This window comes from Rhinatrema bivittatum, chromosome 5, assembly GCF_901001135.1.
Source record: "Rhinatrema bivittatum chromosome 5, aRhiBiv1.1, whole genome shotgun sequence".
NCBI lineage: Eukaryota > Metazoa > Chordata > Amphibia > Gymnophiona > Rhinatrematidae > Rhinatrema > Rhinatrema bivittatum.
Window position 1 is genome coordinate 29,446,800 of NC_042619.1, and position 17,310 is coordinate 29,464,109.

The following is a 17,310-nucleotide window of genomic DNA, read 5'->3' on the forward strand; positions in this document are numbered from 1 at the left end:
GGAGTATGTTCTGCACTTATAATAGGCCAAGGCACGTAGAGCTGCCTCTCCCCTTAGTTCTTGTGTGGCTTCGGAAAGAAAGCCGGTAGGGTAATGGCTTGATTGATGTGGAATGCCGACACTTCCTTGGGTAGGAACGAGGGGTGCATCCGTAAAGTTACCTTGTCGTGTTGGAATTCAAAGTACGGTGAGGAGTGGACCAGAGCCTGCAACTCGCTGACTCTTCTTGCGGAGGTCAGAGCGACTAAAAATAAAACCTTCTACAACAGATATCTCATGTCAGTAGTCTCTAGAGATTCAAAGGGTGGAAAATCAGTTGTTCCAGAACTAGATCGAGATCCCACGGTACAGGCAAGTCTGTTAACCGGAAGGCGCAGTCGTAGAACGCCCTTCATAAACCAGGAAACCAGAAGGTGGTTGGACACAGTAAGCCATTACAGAGACGATGGTAGGCTGGAATAGCATTGACGAGGACTCTCACTGAAGCTGTCACCAGTCCTGCCTGATAGAAGGAATGAAGGTATTGTAAAAGGAGCTAGGATAACAAAAAAGAGGGAGAGATGCCAAAGTCTTTTCCAATTCTTTATTGTGGTGGAGACGTATTAAAGCAATTGCCCGACTCAGGCCGAGTTTCGCCGCTCTTAAAATGGCTGCCTCAGGGGCTATGAATCAGTCATAAAAACATAATAAAGACATAAGTAAATTTGAAAAACATCAATAAAACATAGACATGAATTATAAAATCAGAATAAAAAAATAAATAACTTTGAGAAACATCAGTAAAATATTAAAATGGTGACACAAATAAATAATGATATATGAATCAAACAAAACATACAACATCAAAAAAACCATTAGGATTAATTTTTACCTCTTCACTACAGACATGTGTGATAGCTGGATCACGTTGTAGAATGGAGATTGACGCATCCGGAACTTGAGGTCAGTCTTCTGAGAGGTCGCTTGCTCAGAGAAGGGGGGACTCCCAAGCCTTCATCATGACTGCATCTAGCAACGTGTGTGAAGGCAAGGCAGTTGGCTCTGCTGGCGCATGAAAGATCTTCAGAATCCCTAACACTTCGACATGAGGGTCTGGCACCTTTCGTGTTTTAATGTTAAGTCTAGAGCCCACCTTCTCCATGAACTTTGAATAAGAGAGGTCTTCCGGAGGGGAGGCCAGCTCAGGTTGCTCCTCCGGTGGGTCAGATGGATATCCTGTCAAGGAGCCCAGTGATGTAGGAGGTGAGAGAGTGTCCTGGGGCCAGGCTGCTGGACGGGGGTCAGGACTGATGTCCTCTTGCAGAGGCAAAGGTGGTCTGCGCTGGGGGAAGTCCTCGCACGGAACAAGGTGGGACTTGCTGATCCCCTGTTCCTCCACAGAGGAGAGGAATTGAGTTAGAATCTTAGAGATTTGTGAAATAGCTAACTCTTCCTTTACCTGGTGGCAAACTGATAATGTTACTCTCCCGGCTATTATATGGTCTGAGCCAGTATTAAACAATACCTGGCAACAGGCTCATAGAACTTCAACCAGGTTTAATACCCCTGATGGTTATTACTTTGTCTGTGGCCGTCGCGCTTATGAGCAACTACCACCTCACTGGTTCGGTACTTGTTTTCTTGCCACCATCCGTCCTAGTTTCTTCCTTCTACCAATTTCTGCAGGAGAAACCCTTGGGCTTCCGGATTATGCATCCCAAGGAATCAGTCATCGCCGTCACACGGAGAAAGTTCCTATTGGAGACTGGTCTGATAAGGAATGGCCCCCGGAACGCATAGTACAATACTATGGCCCAGCAACGTGGGCAGAGGACGGTTCATACGGCTACAGAACCCCCATTTACATGTTAAACCGAATTATTCGCCTCCAGGCGGTGCTTACTAATGCTTACTAATGATTCCACAATGGCTCTTAATATTCTTGCAAAACAGAACACTAAGCTTATTACTGCTGTGTATCAGAATCGTCTTGCTCTCGATTATCTCCTCGCACAGGAGGGAGGGGTTTGTGGCAAATTTAACCTAACTGTTGTTTATAGATTGATGACCAAAGTCACGTCATACGTGACATCACTGACCGGATGATTCGCCTGGCTCATGTTCCGGTCCAGACATGGTCAGGAGCGCTCGATTGGACCGACTCCCTCTCTTCATGGTTTCCATCACTGCCGGGAATTACAGGGTTCCTGTTCCCTTTATTGCTGTTCCTTGGTTCATGTCTTCTCCTCCCTTTGTTTCTACCTCTCGTTCTTAGGCATCTCCGCTCCATGATGGAAGCTATTGCTGACCGACGGACAGCTGCACATCTGATGACTCTGAACACCTACACTCCGGTGCCAACCAATCTACCTTCAGATTCAGAGACCGAAGATGAACTACCCTGAATTCACTTGTCACGACCATTGTCCCATCCTGGCTAAGTCCGGCTACAAAGGGGGGGGGGGGGTGCTCCCCTAGGGACCCCTCGTCTCAAACCGGTGAAGAAACCAGCAACCAGATGGGATTTTAGGGTCTGGGCATGTGTCTTCCTCTAATCACTGTCACTTTCTTCTAGGTTCTACCTCATGAGCTGATACTTGCGCCTTCTATCTGAAGTTGAAGTATCAAAGGGGAGATTGAAGGAGGCCAAGATCCTTGTCTATCATCAGAAGACTACTAACAGTCGTACCGCCCGCCGGAACCGGAACCCTCATTCATCTGAGCCAGAACTGAAACGCACTGACACGCACTGAAACGCACAGCCATTTTGTGCCTGTATTAAAATTGCACTAATGACATGTTTGCTGCTTGAAATGTCTGCCTTAAGTTTCCTTTTAGCAACTTACTTTCTAATTTATGACGTATGCTATGGCCTGACTGTAAGTAATGCCTATGCAGTGACTCATCAGTGTTAATGTATAAGAGCGGGCTCCTTAGTAGGAGGGGCATGCAGATTTTTGAGCCATTGTCTCATCTGTGTCTTGCTATAGCAATAAAAGTCTTTCCTCTTGTACCAGTTGCTTGGGGCCTCTTTCTTCTCCGGTAACAGGACCAAGTGCCTGGAGTCTTCTGTTTGTGCCTGCTCTTTGTAGCCTATTACAGTGCCATCCCACCTGGCAGCCCAACTGGAGGAGGATCTGTTGCCACCAGGGAATTCTGTCCTGCCCAGCCAAGAAGAGGCCCACAGTTCAAGTTAAGAAGACACCCTGCAGCTATCAGGGGATCCAATCCCACCCAGCAGCCCAACTGGAAGAGGTCCCGCAGCTACCAGGGAATCCCATTCCACAAGTCAGCCCAAATGGAGGGGGCCCTTTGGTGGCCAGGGGGGGGGGATCTTATTCTGCCCAGCAGCCCAACTGGAGGAAGCCCCATGGCTGCTGGGTGAACCCATCCCAATTGTCGGTCCAAATGAAGAAGATCCCAGCCGCTGGGGAATTCCATCCCGCCTGGCAGTCCAACTGGAGAAGGCCCACAGTCCCCGGGGAATCCCGTCCCACAAGGCAGCCCAACCGGAGGCCCACAGCCTGCTAGAGAGTGCATGCGTGTCAGTTTGCCATGTCTGAGAGGGAGCCAGCAGGGAGGTGTGTGTCTGTACACCTGAAAAAGAGGGAGACAGTAGGTGTTTGTGTGTGCCTGAGAGAAAGAGAACTTATGCCTGTGTGGCGCGTTTACTGGAAAAATGGTTGACAGCGCTCTTTTCTCGCCTTTACTTAACTCAGAATAACTATTATTCCGACTGGATAGTGAACAAAAGCGTTCACACTTAAACCCAACAGCTCACTTACAACCTACAAGCTGATACAACTCCATATCTGCCGCCGTCCCCCCCCAATTATGGGTGCACTTTTTGCTTTCGATCTTACAATTTGACTGAAAGCACTTGGAAAGCTGCCACCTCCTCCTCCTTTCCCCTCCCCCCCTTCAAGACTTTGCCGGCGCGCGAGGGTTTTTTTTTTCAAAGCTTGCAACCGAGCAACGGGCTGAGCTCGCGCGAGCAGCTGGAAAGTAGAGAACAGCGCGGCGCGCCTCTTCTCTTCCCCCTCAGTCCCTCGCTAGGGTCTCAGGCGTCAGCTCGCCCGTACTTCAGCTCTTTCACCCGTAGCTACTGTTGTTTTTTTGTTTTCTTTTAACCTTGAGTTCAAAGTTCGCTGTCATTTCCGGTATCGCGGCGGCCACGCTGCCTGAAGAGCTAAACTCGGGAACCGCCGTGACAGACGCAGCCCCAAAACCGGGGCGGGCGGGAGCCGTAGCAGCCGCAGCAGCGCGGGGCCCCCTTTTTTCGCCCTCGCCATGGAGGACAGCCTCTGGGTGTCCCTCGCGCTCCTGCTGGTGGCGGTGCTGTTCTGCGAAGGGCTGCGCTGGGTCGTGCGCGGGCAGCTGAGCGGCGGCTACCGCTCGCTGGCCACCGAGCTGGTCTCCACCTTCCAGCTGTGCTGCTGCGTCCACGAGCTGCGGCTGCTGGCCGAGCGCGGCGCCTCCGACCCGAACTTCCACCTCCTCCTGGTCTACGGCGTCACCCTGCTGAACGTTCTGACCTTCGGCGGGGCCACCTGCAACCCCAACACCACGCTGGAGCAGCTGCTGACCGGCGAGGCCTCCTTCGGCGGGAGCTTCCAGCAGCTGGCCAGCCAGTTCGGCGCCGCCCTGCTGGCCAGGTTCACCATGAACAACGTGTGGGCGCAGAAGCTGTCGCCGCTGCACAGCAAGGGCAACCTGGAGTGTCAGAGCGGCATCCACACGGGCAGCATGCTCTTTGCGGCCGCGGTGGAGGCAGCCTGCGCCTTCGTGGTCCAGAGCAGCCTGCTGTACCTGCGGGGCAGCAAGGTGAAGTACCAGGCCCAGCTGCTGTCCGCCATCATTGTTCTCCTGGTGTATGCAGGTTCGTACGTCACCCAGCTGGTTGCGTTACGTGTTCTTCGGGCTGTTAGCACAACTCTCTTCCAGCGTTATCTCTTTAGCTACTTTTGTGCTAAAATCGTAGTTTAATTTTAGCGTGGGTGTTACTTAACGCATATATATTAAAAACGGGGGGTCCCCCGCTGGATGCAGTAAGTTAATGAGATGCAAATCGAGCAGGTATTTAAAAACAAAAAAAGACGGTAAAAGAAAAAAATGCACTAAAATGTAAGTTAACTTGAAAAATCCACACTACTGTAGATAAATGCTTTAAAAAAATCCTTAAAACAAGAGTAAGGAGGTAAGTGCTTAAAGTTAGAAGGAATGTGATCAAAATGGCCTTGCATGTAAGATTGTGTCCAAGACATGATGCCTGGTGCCAGTCTCCCTTGCAAGATCATTTGGGTAAGGCATGTCAAGTGAAATCAGTTAAACTCTCTAGGGTGGGCATCTACAGTTGAACAGGATGCACTTTGGTACTGGAACAGGCAAGTACATCCCTGTGCATGTACTTGCCTGTTCCAGAGAACTTACCATTTAATTTAACTCGACGTACCTTGCCTAAATGGCCTTACATACAAGATTGGCACTGAGTATCTCAACTTGGACACAGGCTTGCATGGAAGGCCATTTTGGTCATACTCCTTCCAACTTCAAACACTAGTGTTGCTTTCAAGTTAACTCCTTGAACCAAGGTGGAGTAAGTTAATTTACATTTCTGGTAGCCATTGCTGCACCCATGTGGTAATGCCTAGCTCAGGGGTGAGCAAACATTTTGAACCATGGCCCCCCTACCATCCACACAATTTGTTGAGTTACATCATACACACACATGTATGTAGATAGATATGTGTGTATTATATACATACACACACATACAATGGTATCCTGGATGCCTGGCCTGGTGTCAAAGTTTCTCACCAATCAATCGGCTGTTGTACCATTTGCCAAGTAGCACGTAATCACACTACCAGCCAAAAGCTCAAAATTCCAGTTTTGATTCTCTTCAGGTTGCTGAAAGGAGCAGATACCACATCGCATCCAGAAAGGCAGAGATACAGACGCAACCTACTCTGACAGTGACAGGTACAGATAAACCAGACAAACACAGAGAGAGACGCACGTCCCACATATATTCAGAGATACTACACACCCAGAGGCAGAGAGATAGAGAAACTCCACGCCCAAACACAGAAGGGCCAATGCAGTAAGACGTGTGTTAAAATGGGCGCTCATATCAGCACCTGTTTTCCTCATGCACGTACAGCCATGTCTCCTGGGCACCTGATGTAATATTTTAATGAGCTGCTGTGTTAAAAAGGATGTGCTAGGAAGAATTATGTATCCCTAGCGCTCAAATGCATCAGGTGCCCAGGAGACATGGCTGTGTGCCCACAATTGCAATGAGTGTCTGTTTTATCCTGGTTCAGGTAGTTTTCTGGACACCCAATATACATGCACAATAGCAAGGGGTGAAATCGGCCTGGACCATGTCTTGTGTGTGTGTATATTATGCGTCCAGAATGTTGTTTTTTCCCAGCAAGCTGTTATATTACACCTTTATACTTAAACACTGCAAGCAGTAGGTGTTTAAGAATAAAACCACAGAGGACACTTTTTTTTTTTTTTTTAATTTCTCCTGATTGATTTAACGTCAGCTCTGGGGCTGGAGTTACATTTGCTGTGTTAAAAAGTGCGCATTGGGTGCCCAGCAGTTTTCTGCATTGGGAGTGATAGCTCTCCTCATATGTAAATTCCATGCAGATGAGGCTATCCGCTATGCGTTTATTTGGGTGCACATTTTGGATGCATTAATCTCTTTATTGCATAAAACAATGCAATCAAGAAACATAAAACATCAATCAGAATAGTAAATCCATACTATGGTGTAAATTGTAAAACCCGCATGAGCACGTCCATGTGCACAAGGACACGGCGTGTGCATATTATAAAATACTATTCCTGCACGCACATACATGCCCAATTTTTATAGCGGTGCGCACGTGTGCAGGCGGGTGATGTCTCTCACGTGTAAGGGGGGGGGGGGATTTAAAAAAATTATGTGCAGCGACATGATCAGGCCTACACCAGTTCCCTCCCAGTCTGCTCCAATTAAGAAGCGGACTGGGAGGGAACTTTTCTGTCCCCTTCCTACTCTGCCTCCCTCTTCCCATCTCCTCTTCTCCCCGACTGCTAAAAGCCCTTTTCCTACCCTTTTTTTTTTTTTTAAATTATTTTGGAACTTCATTTAAATAGATAAAGTAAGTTCCGCGCGCCAGCCACCTGCCGGTGCGCGCTTCCCCAGGCCAGAGCCTAATGGCTGCTGTCCCAGTCGGCTCTGCCCTGCCTCTTTCAAGGAGCCTGGCACTTCCGCGCGTACCAGGGGTATGCGCCTGGCCGGACCATTTTTAAAATGTGCACAGCCCAGCCACACGTGCATCCTCTGTTTTTTGTGCACGTCAGGCTTTTATACAGAAATATACATATATATATATATTTCAAAATAGCTGATGAATAGAACATCCAATTAAAAAAAAAAAAAATCATGCATACATTTTTAAAAATTTCCTAAACATCGATAAAATATTTAAAAAACAGCAGCATCAAATAAAACCCAACAATTATAACTAATAAGGATTTAAAAATTTCCTGCTCTCCACATGTCATCCAGAGATTGTTGTGGACTGGAGAGAGGGGGATGCGAACACTCACACGCGCACACACACAGAGGTGAATTTTCAAAGGGGTTAGCATGCAAATCTATATAAATAAAAATGTTAAAAATGTTAAGTTTGTATGAAATCGCTAATCTCAGCAACCACTGAACCGATTGCTTTCAAATTTGGACACAAGCTTCACCTCACATACGGCAAGGTTCTTCTACACTTACATTTCATATATGTCACACCGGGGGCTGGTAAAAAAGTTTTAAAATTTGGTTCCACAAAACCGCGACATCTGCTGGACGTAAGCGCAAGTTCTTACACCTTGCACAAACGCTCACCCCCCACACACACGTGACCAATGTTTGGGATTCACACACCCTCTGACCAGGCACAAATCCACCCTCCTCACACCCCCCCGCACACATGCCAATTGTACTTACTTCACACACCCTCCCAAAACACACAAAAACCCACAAAATTCCAGCATGCTACACCGGGAGGCCACTCACATGCCACATGTTTGCAATTCCCACACCCTACGAACTCACACAAAAACACCCTCCGAACGCACGCAAAACAACAGAATAGTTCGGGCTGCTCCAGCAGGGGGGGGGGGCAACACCGCTCCGTGACACATCGCATACACTACGGCCGTCGGCTGCCAGCAATCAAAATGGCGCAGACGGCTCTGTCCCTTACTAGGACACTCGGGAACGCGAATGGCGGCAGTTGCCCATGTGACATAGTAAGGGCGAGGGCCTGTCGATGCCCTTTTATGGACTGGCAACCGGCGCGCCGTCGTCCTTACTATCTGAGCGAGATGACCGCTCCCATTGCTCCACCCCACTGACAGAGTAAGTTCTAACAGCCGTCGGAGACAGTTTCAGTGCTGGCTGCCAAGGGCCCGGCGCCAAAACTTCCATGCCAGAACGAAGGCCCGCTCCACCGACTACCATTTTTGATAGGTATCGGCGGGCCTGCAGGGGGGGGGGGCGTGGGGATGTTCTTGTGACCATGTTCGGCAGGGGGCAGTTATCCCCATTCTCTTTTCTTTCTTTTCCAGTTAACCTGGCTCTGCCACTGCAACGCGTGGCCGGGTACAGCTAGTATAACATAATATCGTAGCAATTTTCAAAAGCCATTTACCCACATTAAGTGCAAAACTAATTGAAAATTCAATGGCAATTTTAAAAAGCCCACTTACACAAGTAAAGTGCACTTTACTTTTGAAAATTCATCTGAGAGCAAGCATATATAATAGGTATGCGTGCGCTTCCTATGTCTTTCATATCCATAGTTCCTGTCTCTCACAAACATACACATGCTTCCTCCATCTCTTTCACACACACCAGCCTGCCAGTATTCTCTGTCTCCAGCAGATGGTGGACATGCATCTCCCTATGGGGATTGCTTCAGATTTTGGAAGGAGAATTTACACACAAATTATAAAGTCCCTCCTGCAGTGATACCAGACGGTCCTTCTTCCCCCAATTGAGAATTCCTGAGGTGATTTCCGTGGTCCCTCAGAGATGTGGCTTGGTCCGGTAGCCGGTCAGGCCGGTGTGGACTTAGCTGACCCTACAGCTTAAAGGCAGCAGGTGCAGGAAGCCAAGCGCGGCGGTGACGACAAGTGCCCTCTTCCACCGCAGCCAGAGACCATCTCTGTACTCAGCTGGTAAGGGCTGAATTTGGGTAAGTTTAAATTTTTTTTTTAAGTAAGAGACAGAGACAGTTTAGAGGGGTTTGCAGGACTTCCTCGGTCTCTGTGCTCAGTGAGCTGTCCCGATGTTTGTTCGTTCCTGCTTCCGTGGGGTTCAGGGGAACTGGGCAGCCTGGCGGGTTGAGCAGCCCAGGTGGGCTAGGCCCACTGTTAGGTTTCTTTCCTGCATGCCGTGTAGTAGGCTGCGGCTGCATTTTCACGCGCTTCTGTGTATATTCCACTGCCCTCTACAGGAATGGCTGTGGGCGCAGCGCATTGGCTCTGCATACGTGTTGTGCGCTCCGTTTGGGCGCAAATTTTGTGCACACAGTTTTTGCTTTATTACGGTGCGCCCAGATTTTGGCGCATAGCTTGTGTGCTTGTTTGTGGCGCTTACTTTAGGGACCCCTAAATTTTATGCACATAAAATGTGTGCTTGAGATTTTTTCAGCGAGAGCTGGCCAGACTCACATTATCAGTCTGCTGTCAACTAATGGCGCCAATGAACAAAAAAACCTAAGCACCTTTCTGTATTGCCTGTCATATTCGGGCTTCTCAGTCTGGAGTGCCTTCTAACATGTGTCTGTGCTGCCTGGAGGCTCAAGGAGAATTGTCTTCCTCTGATTTTGCTAAGCCTGGTTCTTCCCAGCCTGATGATGGTCTGGCTAAGGATTTATCTGGAGGTTCACTGGACCTTGGTACCTCCTTGACCGGTTCCTCTGCAGGAGATGGCAGCTCAGTGGGGCCTGCTCCAGTGCCTTCTGGTTGTGGCCTGGATCCTTCTGCCTTTTCTTGGGTGGAGTTTTTTCAAAGATGGCAATCATTTATTCAGGCATAGGTCTCAGCTTCAACTCACCCCGTCAGGTCAGACCCTCCCATCTGATTGGAGCACCAACGTTTTCTGCATTTTGCGGTGTTAGGGTGCTATTATCAGTTTCAGGTGCTGCCTTATGGTCTAGTCACCACTCCCAGGACCTTTTCGAAAGTTATGGTGGTAGTAGTGGCAGAGTTGAGGAAAGATGAGATCCTAGTACATCTGTATTTGGACGACTGGCTGGTTTGAGCCAAGTTCCTGGAAGAGAGATGCTGGGTAACCTGCAAAGTGATCTCCTTGTTGCAAGAACTCGGTTGGGTGGTAAACCTGACCAGAGCATTGTTGAGCCATGTAAGTCGTTTTGAGTATCTGGGTGTTCGGTTCGACACGAAGCAGGCCAAAGTTTTCTTGCTGGACACTCTGATTCAGAAGTTGATGTCACAAGTGCATCTTTTGGTGAATACTATACGCCCGACAGTGTGGTCCTATCTACAGGTCCTCTGTTGGCGGCTACCCTGGAAGTGATGCCATGGGCGAGGGTGCATATGCATCCTCTTCAGTGCTCCTTGCTGTCTCGTTGGAACCCACAGTCTCGGGACCATTCGGGTCGGCTCCACTTGCTGATGGAAGTCTGCTCTCACATCCAGTGGTGGTTGCAGGAGGATCATCTGAGAGAGGATTTTTCCTTGACCTCCCCGAACTGGTTGACACGATAGATGAGTGGAGCTCAGTGTCAGGAGCTATTGGCACAAAGACGCTGGAATGCCAAAGAGTCCCTCTGGAGCATCAATCGCCTGGAAGCCCGGGCGATCCTGTTGGCATGCTTGCAGTTTAGCGACAGGCTGCAGGGTCGAGCGGTCTGGGTGATATCAGACAATGCAATGACGGTGGCTTACATCAATCGTCAGGAAGGAACCAAGAGCCAGCAAGTGTTGCAGGAAATAGACAACTTATGGAATGGACAGAAGGTCATTTTCCGGTGATCTTGGCCTCTCACATTGCAGGAAAAGGCAATGTAAGAGCAGACTTTCTCAGCAGGGAGAGACTGGATACAGGAGAATGTGCATTGTTGGACGAGGTGTTTCAGCTGATAATGGATCACTGATGCCTTCCTTTCTTAGACCTGCTGGCAACTTCTCGCATTGCAAAAGTTCCTCGATTCTTCAGTTGCAGGAGAGATCCATGGTCCCTGGGTATCGATGCTCTCTTGAAGGACTGGCCAGAAGACAAGCTGCTTTATGCCTTTCCCCCATGACCCCTGTTGGGCAGAATAGTTTGCAGGATCGAGGGCCACAGGGTGCAGGTGCTCCTGGTGGCACCAGATTGGCCCAGACGACTATGGTATGCAGATCTTCGCAGACTCCTGGTCGAAGCCCACTGCACAAGGATCTATTGCAGCAGGGATCTGTCTTCACAAAGATCCGACTCTGTTTTGTGTTATGGTTTGGCCCTTGAGAGGGCTCACTTGTTGAAGTGTGGATATTCCTCCATGGTGATTGCCATCTGGCTCCACGCTTGAAAGTTCTCCACCTCCTTAGCCAGTGTTCGGGTGTGGAAAGTGTTTGAGGCCTGGTGTGAGGATCGAGGTAAGCTTGGGAGTAAGTGAAAGGTGTTGGAGTAGATTGAAAACTGGTTGACTGATAGAAGGCAGCATGTGATGGTAAAGAGAATAGTGGGGGAGATCCAAGATGGCTGCCGACTGAGACGCAGGGTTAGAGCTTGCTCTTCTCAATTGCCTCTTTTTCTTTGTCTTATTTTCTGATTGCCTCTAACAACATGCATCAAACAAAACATAAGGCATAACTTCATGAGAACATACCTGTTTCTACTGATATGGACTCTAATCAACAGAGGATTGAGAACTTTTTCACCTCCACGCCGACACAGCCGGAAGCGAGGGATGCTGAAGGAGCTGGTGTGGAAGGAACGCCAACCCTGACAAGGAGACCATGGTATGCAGACCTAATCAGTCATCCTCCAAAGCTATCAGGTTCCTGAGGACTTTTATTCCAGGGTCCACTAGTAAAGGAAGACCCATCTCCATTGTATCCTATGGTATGGCTCTTGAAAAGTCGAGGTTATGTGAAAACAAAAAAAACCCAAACAAGCTACTCTTTCTCCATAATTTCTACTTTGTTAAAAGCAGGAAAGAATTAAACATTACTAGCATATGTACCTGTGTGGCATTTATTTGAGAAACATTATAAAAATTGTTTAATATCCCCTTGGTGGGCAGATATAACATTTTTTATTATTATTATTATTATTATTTATTTTTTTTTTTTTTTACAAAAAGGTTTAGAAAAGGGTCTAGCATTAAATTCTTTAAAAAGTTCAGGTGGCAGCAGTATCATATTACAGAGGTAGAATTTAAGGAAATTCCATCATCTTCCATCCAGATGTTACTCATTTCTTGCAGGAAGTACAAAGGATACATCCCCCAATTCGAGCAATTGTATCACACTGAAATCTAATAGGGTCATTCATCAAAATGCGTTATGGCGTTAATGCACGCGTTCTAACATGCGATAAGAACAGTAACAGATGGCATGAATGCACATTTTTGGCATGGGTGGGATCAGGGAGGAATTTGGGCGGGATTTAGGAAAATGAGGGGCAATATTGTATCGCATGGTTTTAACGCCAGAAATAACTACACCTTTTTTTCCTGGTGTTAGTTTATGTGATATGCTCGAAATGGCCAAAATGCAATTCGCAGTAAATTTCTTGAATTGTATTTTGGCCATTTCTGGGTTTGGGAAGGGAGAGGAGTGGAGTAGAGAGAGAGAGCGCCTCTGGGGAGGGCCTCACAGTGTGCAACTATTTATATCTCTTTAGGAGGACTATCAAGGTGAGGTGTTGGTGGTGGTTTAGGGGCCAGTTTCTCATGTAGAGTGAGACATATGAACAGCACAGTACGCATGAGTGAAGATTTTACATCATTTGGCTTGAGGAAAGTCTTACAAAGATTACATTTTGTACTATGTTATCTTACCCTAGCTTGATGGTAACCTGTTATAGAGTTCCCCCCAGATGTGAAAATAGGAATTACCGCACCACGTGATAATACTGATACGAAGCGGTAAATTACCGCGTGGTGCGGTAATTCTAAAATTCCTAAACTCACCCCTTTTTCTTAACGCAGGTGTTATCAATGCGTTAATGCATTTGATGAATCTACGGGTAAGTTTGGTATTAAAAGCACTTCAAGCAAACTATTCAAAACATTGCAGCATGCCACAATTAAGAATAGTTTTTCTGGTTGCAGAATTGTCAGCAAGGTGTATTTCAGAGATCCAGGTACATTCCTCTAAGGATCCATTTTTAAACTTTACTCAAGATTCAGTAATAGTTCAGTTCCTTCATTTTTACAGAAAGTGATTTTGTTTTCATTTAAATCAGTCTAAATCTCTACCTGCTTTTTCAAAGGAGAATATGAAGGGAAAAATAAATGTTTGAAGTAGGCAAAGGCAGACTTTGAAAAGAAGCTCTGGGAGCAAAAACTCATACTAAACATTTTTTCAGGTACCTTTGAAGCAAAAAGCCTTGCAAGGGAATTAGTTGGACCATTGGATGATCGAGGGGTAAAAGGGGCAGTAAAGGAGGACAAGTACATAGATTAAATTAATTCTGTGCTTCGGTCTTTACTAAGGAAGATGTAAGGCAAATACCCATACACGTAACAAAGGAGAGAGGAGAATAAGCTCACTCAGTATATCTTAACACACAGTCGTTTTACATAAACTGTTTTGCTCAAAGTGACTAACTAGACAAATGACAATATCATACGATGTTTATGCTCAAATGGTGTAATCTGCAGCCTCTCACCGCGCAGTGGGTCGCAGGCTGTTATCAGCTCACAGAGCTTGGTTTTTGTAATCATTTACCATCATTTGTCCACCCACCAACTACCTTTATTTAAACCATTTCCTTAACTGTCTTATCAAAAGAATTTTTATATTAGTGATTTTTAATTAGAACAGAACGTTCTTCTAAATGTCAAATTCAAAAATAGAATACTTAGCCGTCAGTATTTTTCAGACCAGCCACTCCGGGCTTTGCTGTTAAATTTTAACCAACCCGACATGAATCACGTTTCAACTGAAGTATCAGTCTTCTTCAGGGGAGATATAAATTTTCAATTCAGGCCAATATATTCTGTGTACCCTAAAAGTTAAAAAGTAAACACAAGTTTAAAAATATACTCAAAGCAGACCTCACAGCCATATCCTAAAATAAAACATAATGCACCCTATTGTCCTAATAGTAAAGAATACAAAACTAAATATTCCACTTACCCGGACCGAGTTTAAAGGTCTCTTTATTGGGATACAAAAAATGGCGCGTCAGCGTCTCAGATGTTCTTTGCTAACGCCCTCACTCTATATTTAAGCACATCCCACTTGTACTAACCACCGGAAATCCGGAACGTATAGCCCAACACAACTGAACTCCAATTCCCACAGTGCTGTTCTCTAAAAGCGCCAAAGCTTTTAAAACACTGACCAGTCGATGTCTTTGTTCAATCCATATGGATCCACCGTGTTAAAGAAATAAATCCACTTTTGTTCTCTTTGAAGTAAATAACCGTCAAAGTCACCTCCACGGTTCTTAGGTAGAGGTTTTTCTATCACGGCAAATCGTAAATCATCAAATGTATGAGTGTTAGCAAGGCAGTGTTGTACTACCGGCGCTTCAATCTTGCCGCGTGTGATGGCACTCCTGCCTAAGAATGTTCCTGCCTAAGAATGTTCAACCAGTGACCAATAGGGTGGTCTGTGTTTTGCCGTACTCGTCACAAATATATAAAGTCCAGAATATTATAAAAAAATTTTGGCACATTCTACATTTGCATGAGGAATTGAATGAACTTCCAAGATTTGCTTTCAAGCGTGGACGGAACTTGAGAGACATGATTGTCCACTCGGATTTCGCTGATGAAAAGATGGATGGACAGTTAAAAGACAGTGTGATTAAAGGACATTTCCCTTGTGGGAGTTGCACTGTTTGTGCTCAATCTTATGCTGGTAAAGTTTTACCATTCTTTGCCAATGGCAAATTTCAGTTACGATCATTTACCAATTGTGAGTCCAGAGGCGTCATTTACGGGTTATGGTGTCCATGCCCCCGTCTATACATTGGCAAAACAAAACGTTGTCTGAAGATTCGCATGATTGAGCACAGGAGTGCCATCACACGCGGCAAGATTGAAGCGCCGGTAGTACAACACTGCCTTGCTAACACTCATACATTTGATGATTTACGATTTGCCGTGATAGAAAAACCTCTACCTAAGAACCGTGGAGGTGACTTTGACGGTTATTTACTTCAAAGAGAACAAAAGTGGATTTATTTCTTTAACACGGTGGATCCATATGGATTGAACAAAGACATCGACTGGTCAGTGTTTTAAAAGCTTTGGCGCTTTTAGAGAACAGCACTGTGGGAATTGGAGTTCAGTTGTGTTGGGCTATACGTTCCGGATTTCCGGTGGTTAGTACAAGTGGGATGTGCTTAAATATAGAGTGAGGGCGTTAGCAAAGAACATCTGAGACGCTGACGCGCCATTTTTTGTATCCCAATAAAGAGACCTTTAAACTCGGTCCGGGTAAGTGGAATATTTAGTTTTGTATTCTTTACTATTAGGACAATAGGGTGCATTATGTTTTATTTTAGGATATGGCTGTGAGGTCTGCTTTGAGTATATTTTTAAACTTGTGTTTACTTTTTAACTTTTAGGGTACACAGAATATATTGGCCTGAATTGAAAATTTATATCTCCCCTGAAGAAGACTGATACTTCAGTTGAAACGTGATTCATGTCGGGTTGGTTAAAATTTAACAGCAAAGCCCGGAGTGGCTGGTCTGAAAAATACTGACGGCTAAGTATTCTATTTTTGAATTTGACATTTAGAAGAACGTTCTGTTCTAATTAAAAATCACTAATATAAAAATTCTTTTGATAAGACAGTTAAGGAAATGGTTTAAATAAAGGTAGTTGGTGGGTGGACAAATGATGGTAAATGATTACAAAAACCAAGCTCTGTGAGCTGATAACAGCCTGCGACCCACTGCGCGGTGAGAGGCTGCAGATTACACCATTTGAGCATAAACATCGTATGATATTGTCATTTGTCTAGTTAGTCACTTTGAGCAAAACAGTTTATGTAAAACGACTGTGTGTTAAGATATACTGAGAGAGCTTATTCTCCTCTCTCCTTTGTTACGTGTTAGATTAAGGAGAGGTAGTTGCTTCATTAATTTGTGATTATCTATCCGTTATTTAGGCAAATACCCATGCCAGAAGTGATATTTAAAGGTGATGATTCAGCAGAACTGAAACAAATTTTAATGAACCTGGAAGATGTGAAAGGACAAATTGATAAACTAAACAGTAGCCAATCACCTGGACCGAATGATTTATATCCCAGAGTTCTGAAAGAAGTGAAAAATGAAATTGCAGATCTACTATTATAATCTGTATATTGTCATTAAAATCCACTACGATACCTGAAGATTAGAGGGTGGGCCAATTTAATCCCAGTTTTTAAAAGGGACATTCCATGTCAAGTGGACCAAATTTAGAAAATCATCAATGCTCTTCCTCCTTTAAATTGAATAAAATTGTGTGGATGTTCTCTAGGGCCTCAAACAAAACTATGCAAAAGTTTTTGGCTGGATCTCTATTGGTTCAAGAGCTAGATGCAGCTGAATGAAGGTCACTCTTAGAGTACTGTGCTCTGCGCAACACAAAATGGCCACAGGCACTGCAGCCAAACAACCCTTGTTAGGGGCCTGAAATTTTGTGGATCATTACATCCTCTGGTTCTAAATTCCTAAGCAAAGTTTGGAACCTAACATTAGCTTGCCACCCTTTTTATGGGCCAGCAAGTAAGTGAAAAATTTTACAAAAGAAATTTAAGGCCTACTTTGACTCCTCATGCTCCTGATGTATACTTCAATTCAGGCCATAACTGAATCAGTAGTCATGGCCCATGACATACATCTAGGATTTGCACTAGGAGGCTTTGCAGCCAACTGGAAGTAAATATACAGTTACATAAAGACATGATGTTACCTTTTTATGCAAATGTTCTCCATTTTTTGGGTGCAGATATCTCTACTGAGTAGTTAACATTTTTTTTTTCTTTGTATTGTCATTTGAAAAAGCACCTTTTTTGCTTTTGTTTTGTCTTGGACTCAGCCTTGCTTTGGTCAGAATTACAGTCCCAAAAACAAGCATCGTTTGCATGCAT

General features: G+C 45.6%; 1 protein-coding gene across 2 annotated transcripts in view; it reads left to right on the forward strand.

Moving 5' to 3' along the window:
• Positions 1-3,935: 3,935 nt before the first annotated feature.
• Positions 3,936-17,310, forward strand: part of AQP11 (aquaporin 11) — a 42,026-nt gene continuing 28,651 nt past the window's right edge. For both annotated transcript variants that reach the window (XM_029602182.1, XM_029602183.1), the window contains exon 1: positions 3,936-4,858. In XM_029602182.1, coding sequence (XP_029458042.1) covers positions 4,270-4,858 — 589 coding nt within the window. In that variant the 5' untranslated portion in view covers positions 3,936-4,269. The remainder of the gene's footprint in view (positions 4,859-17,310) is intronic.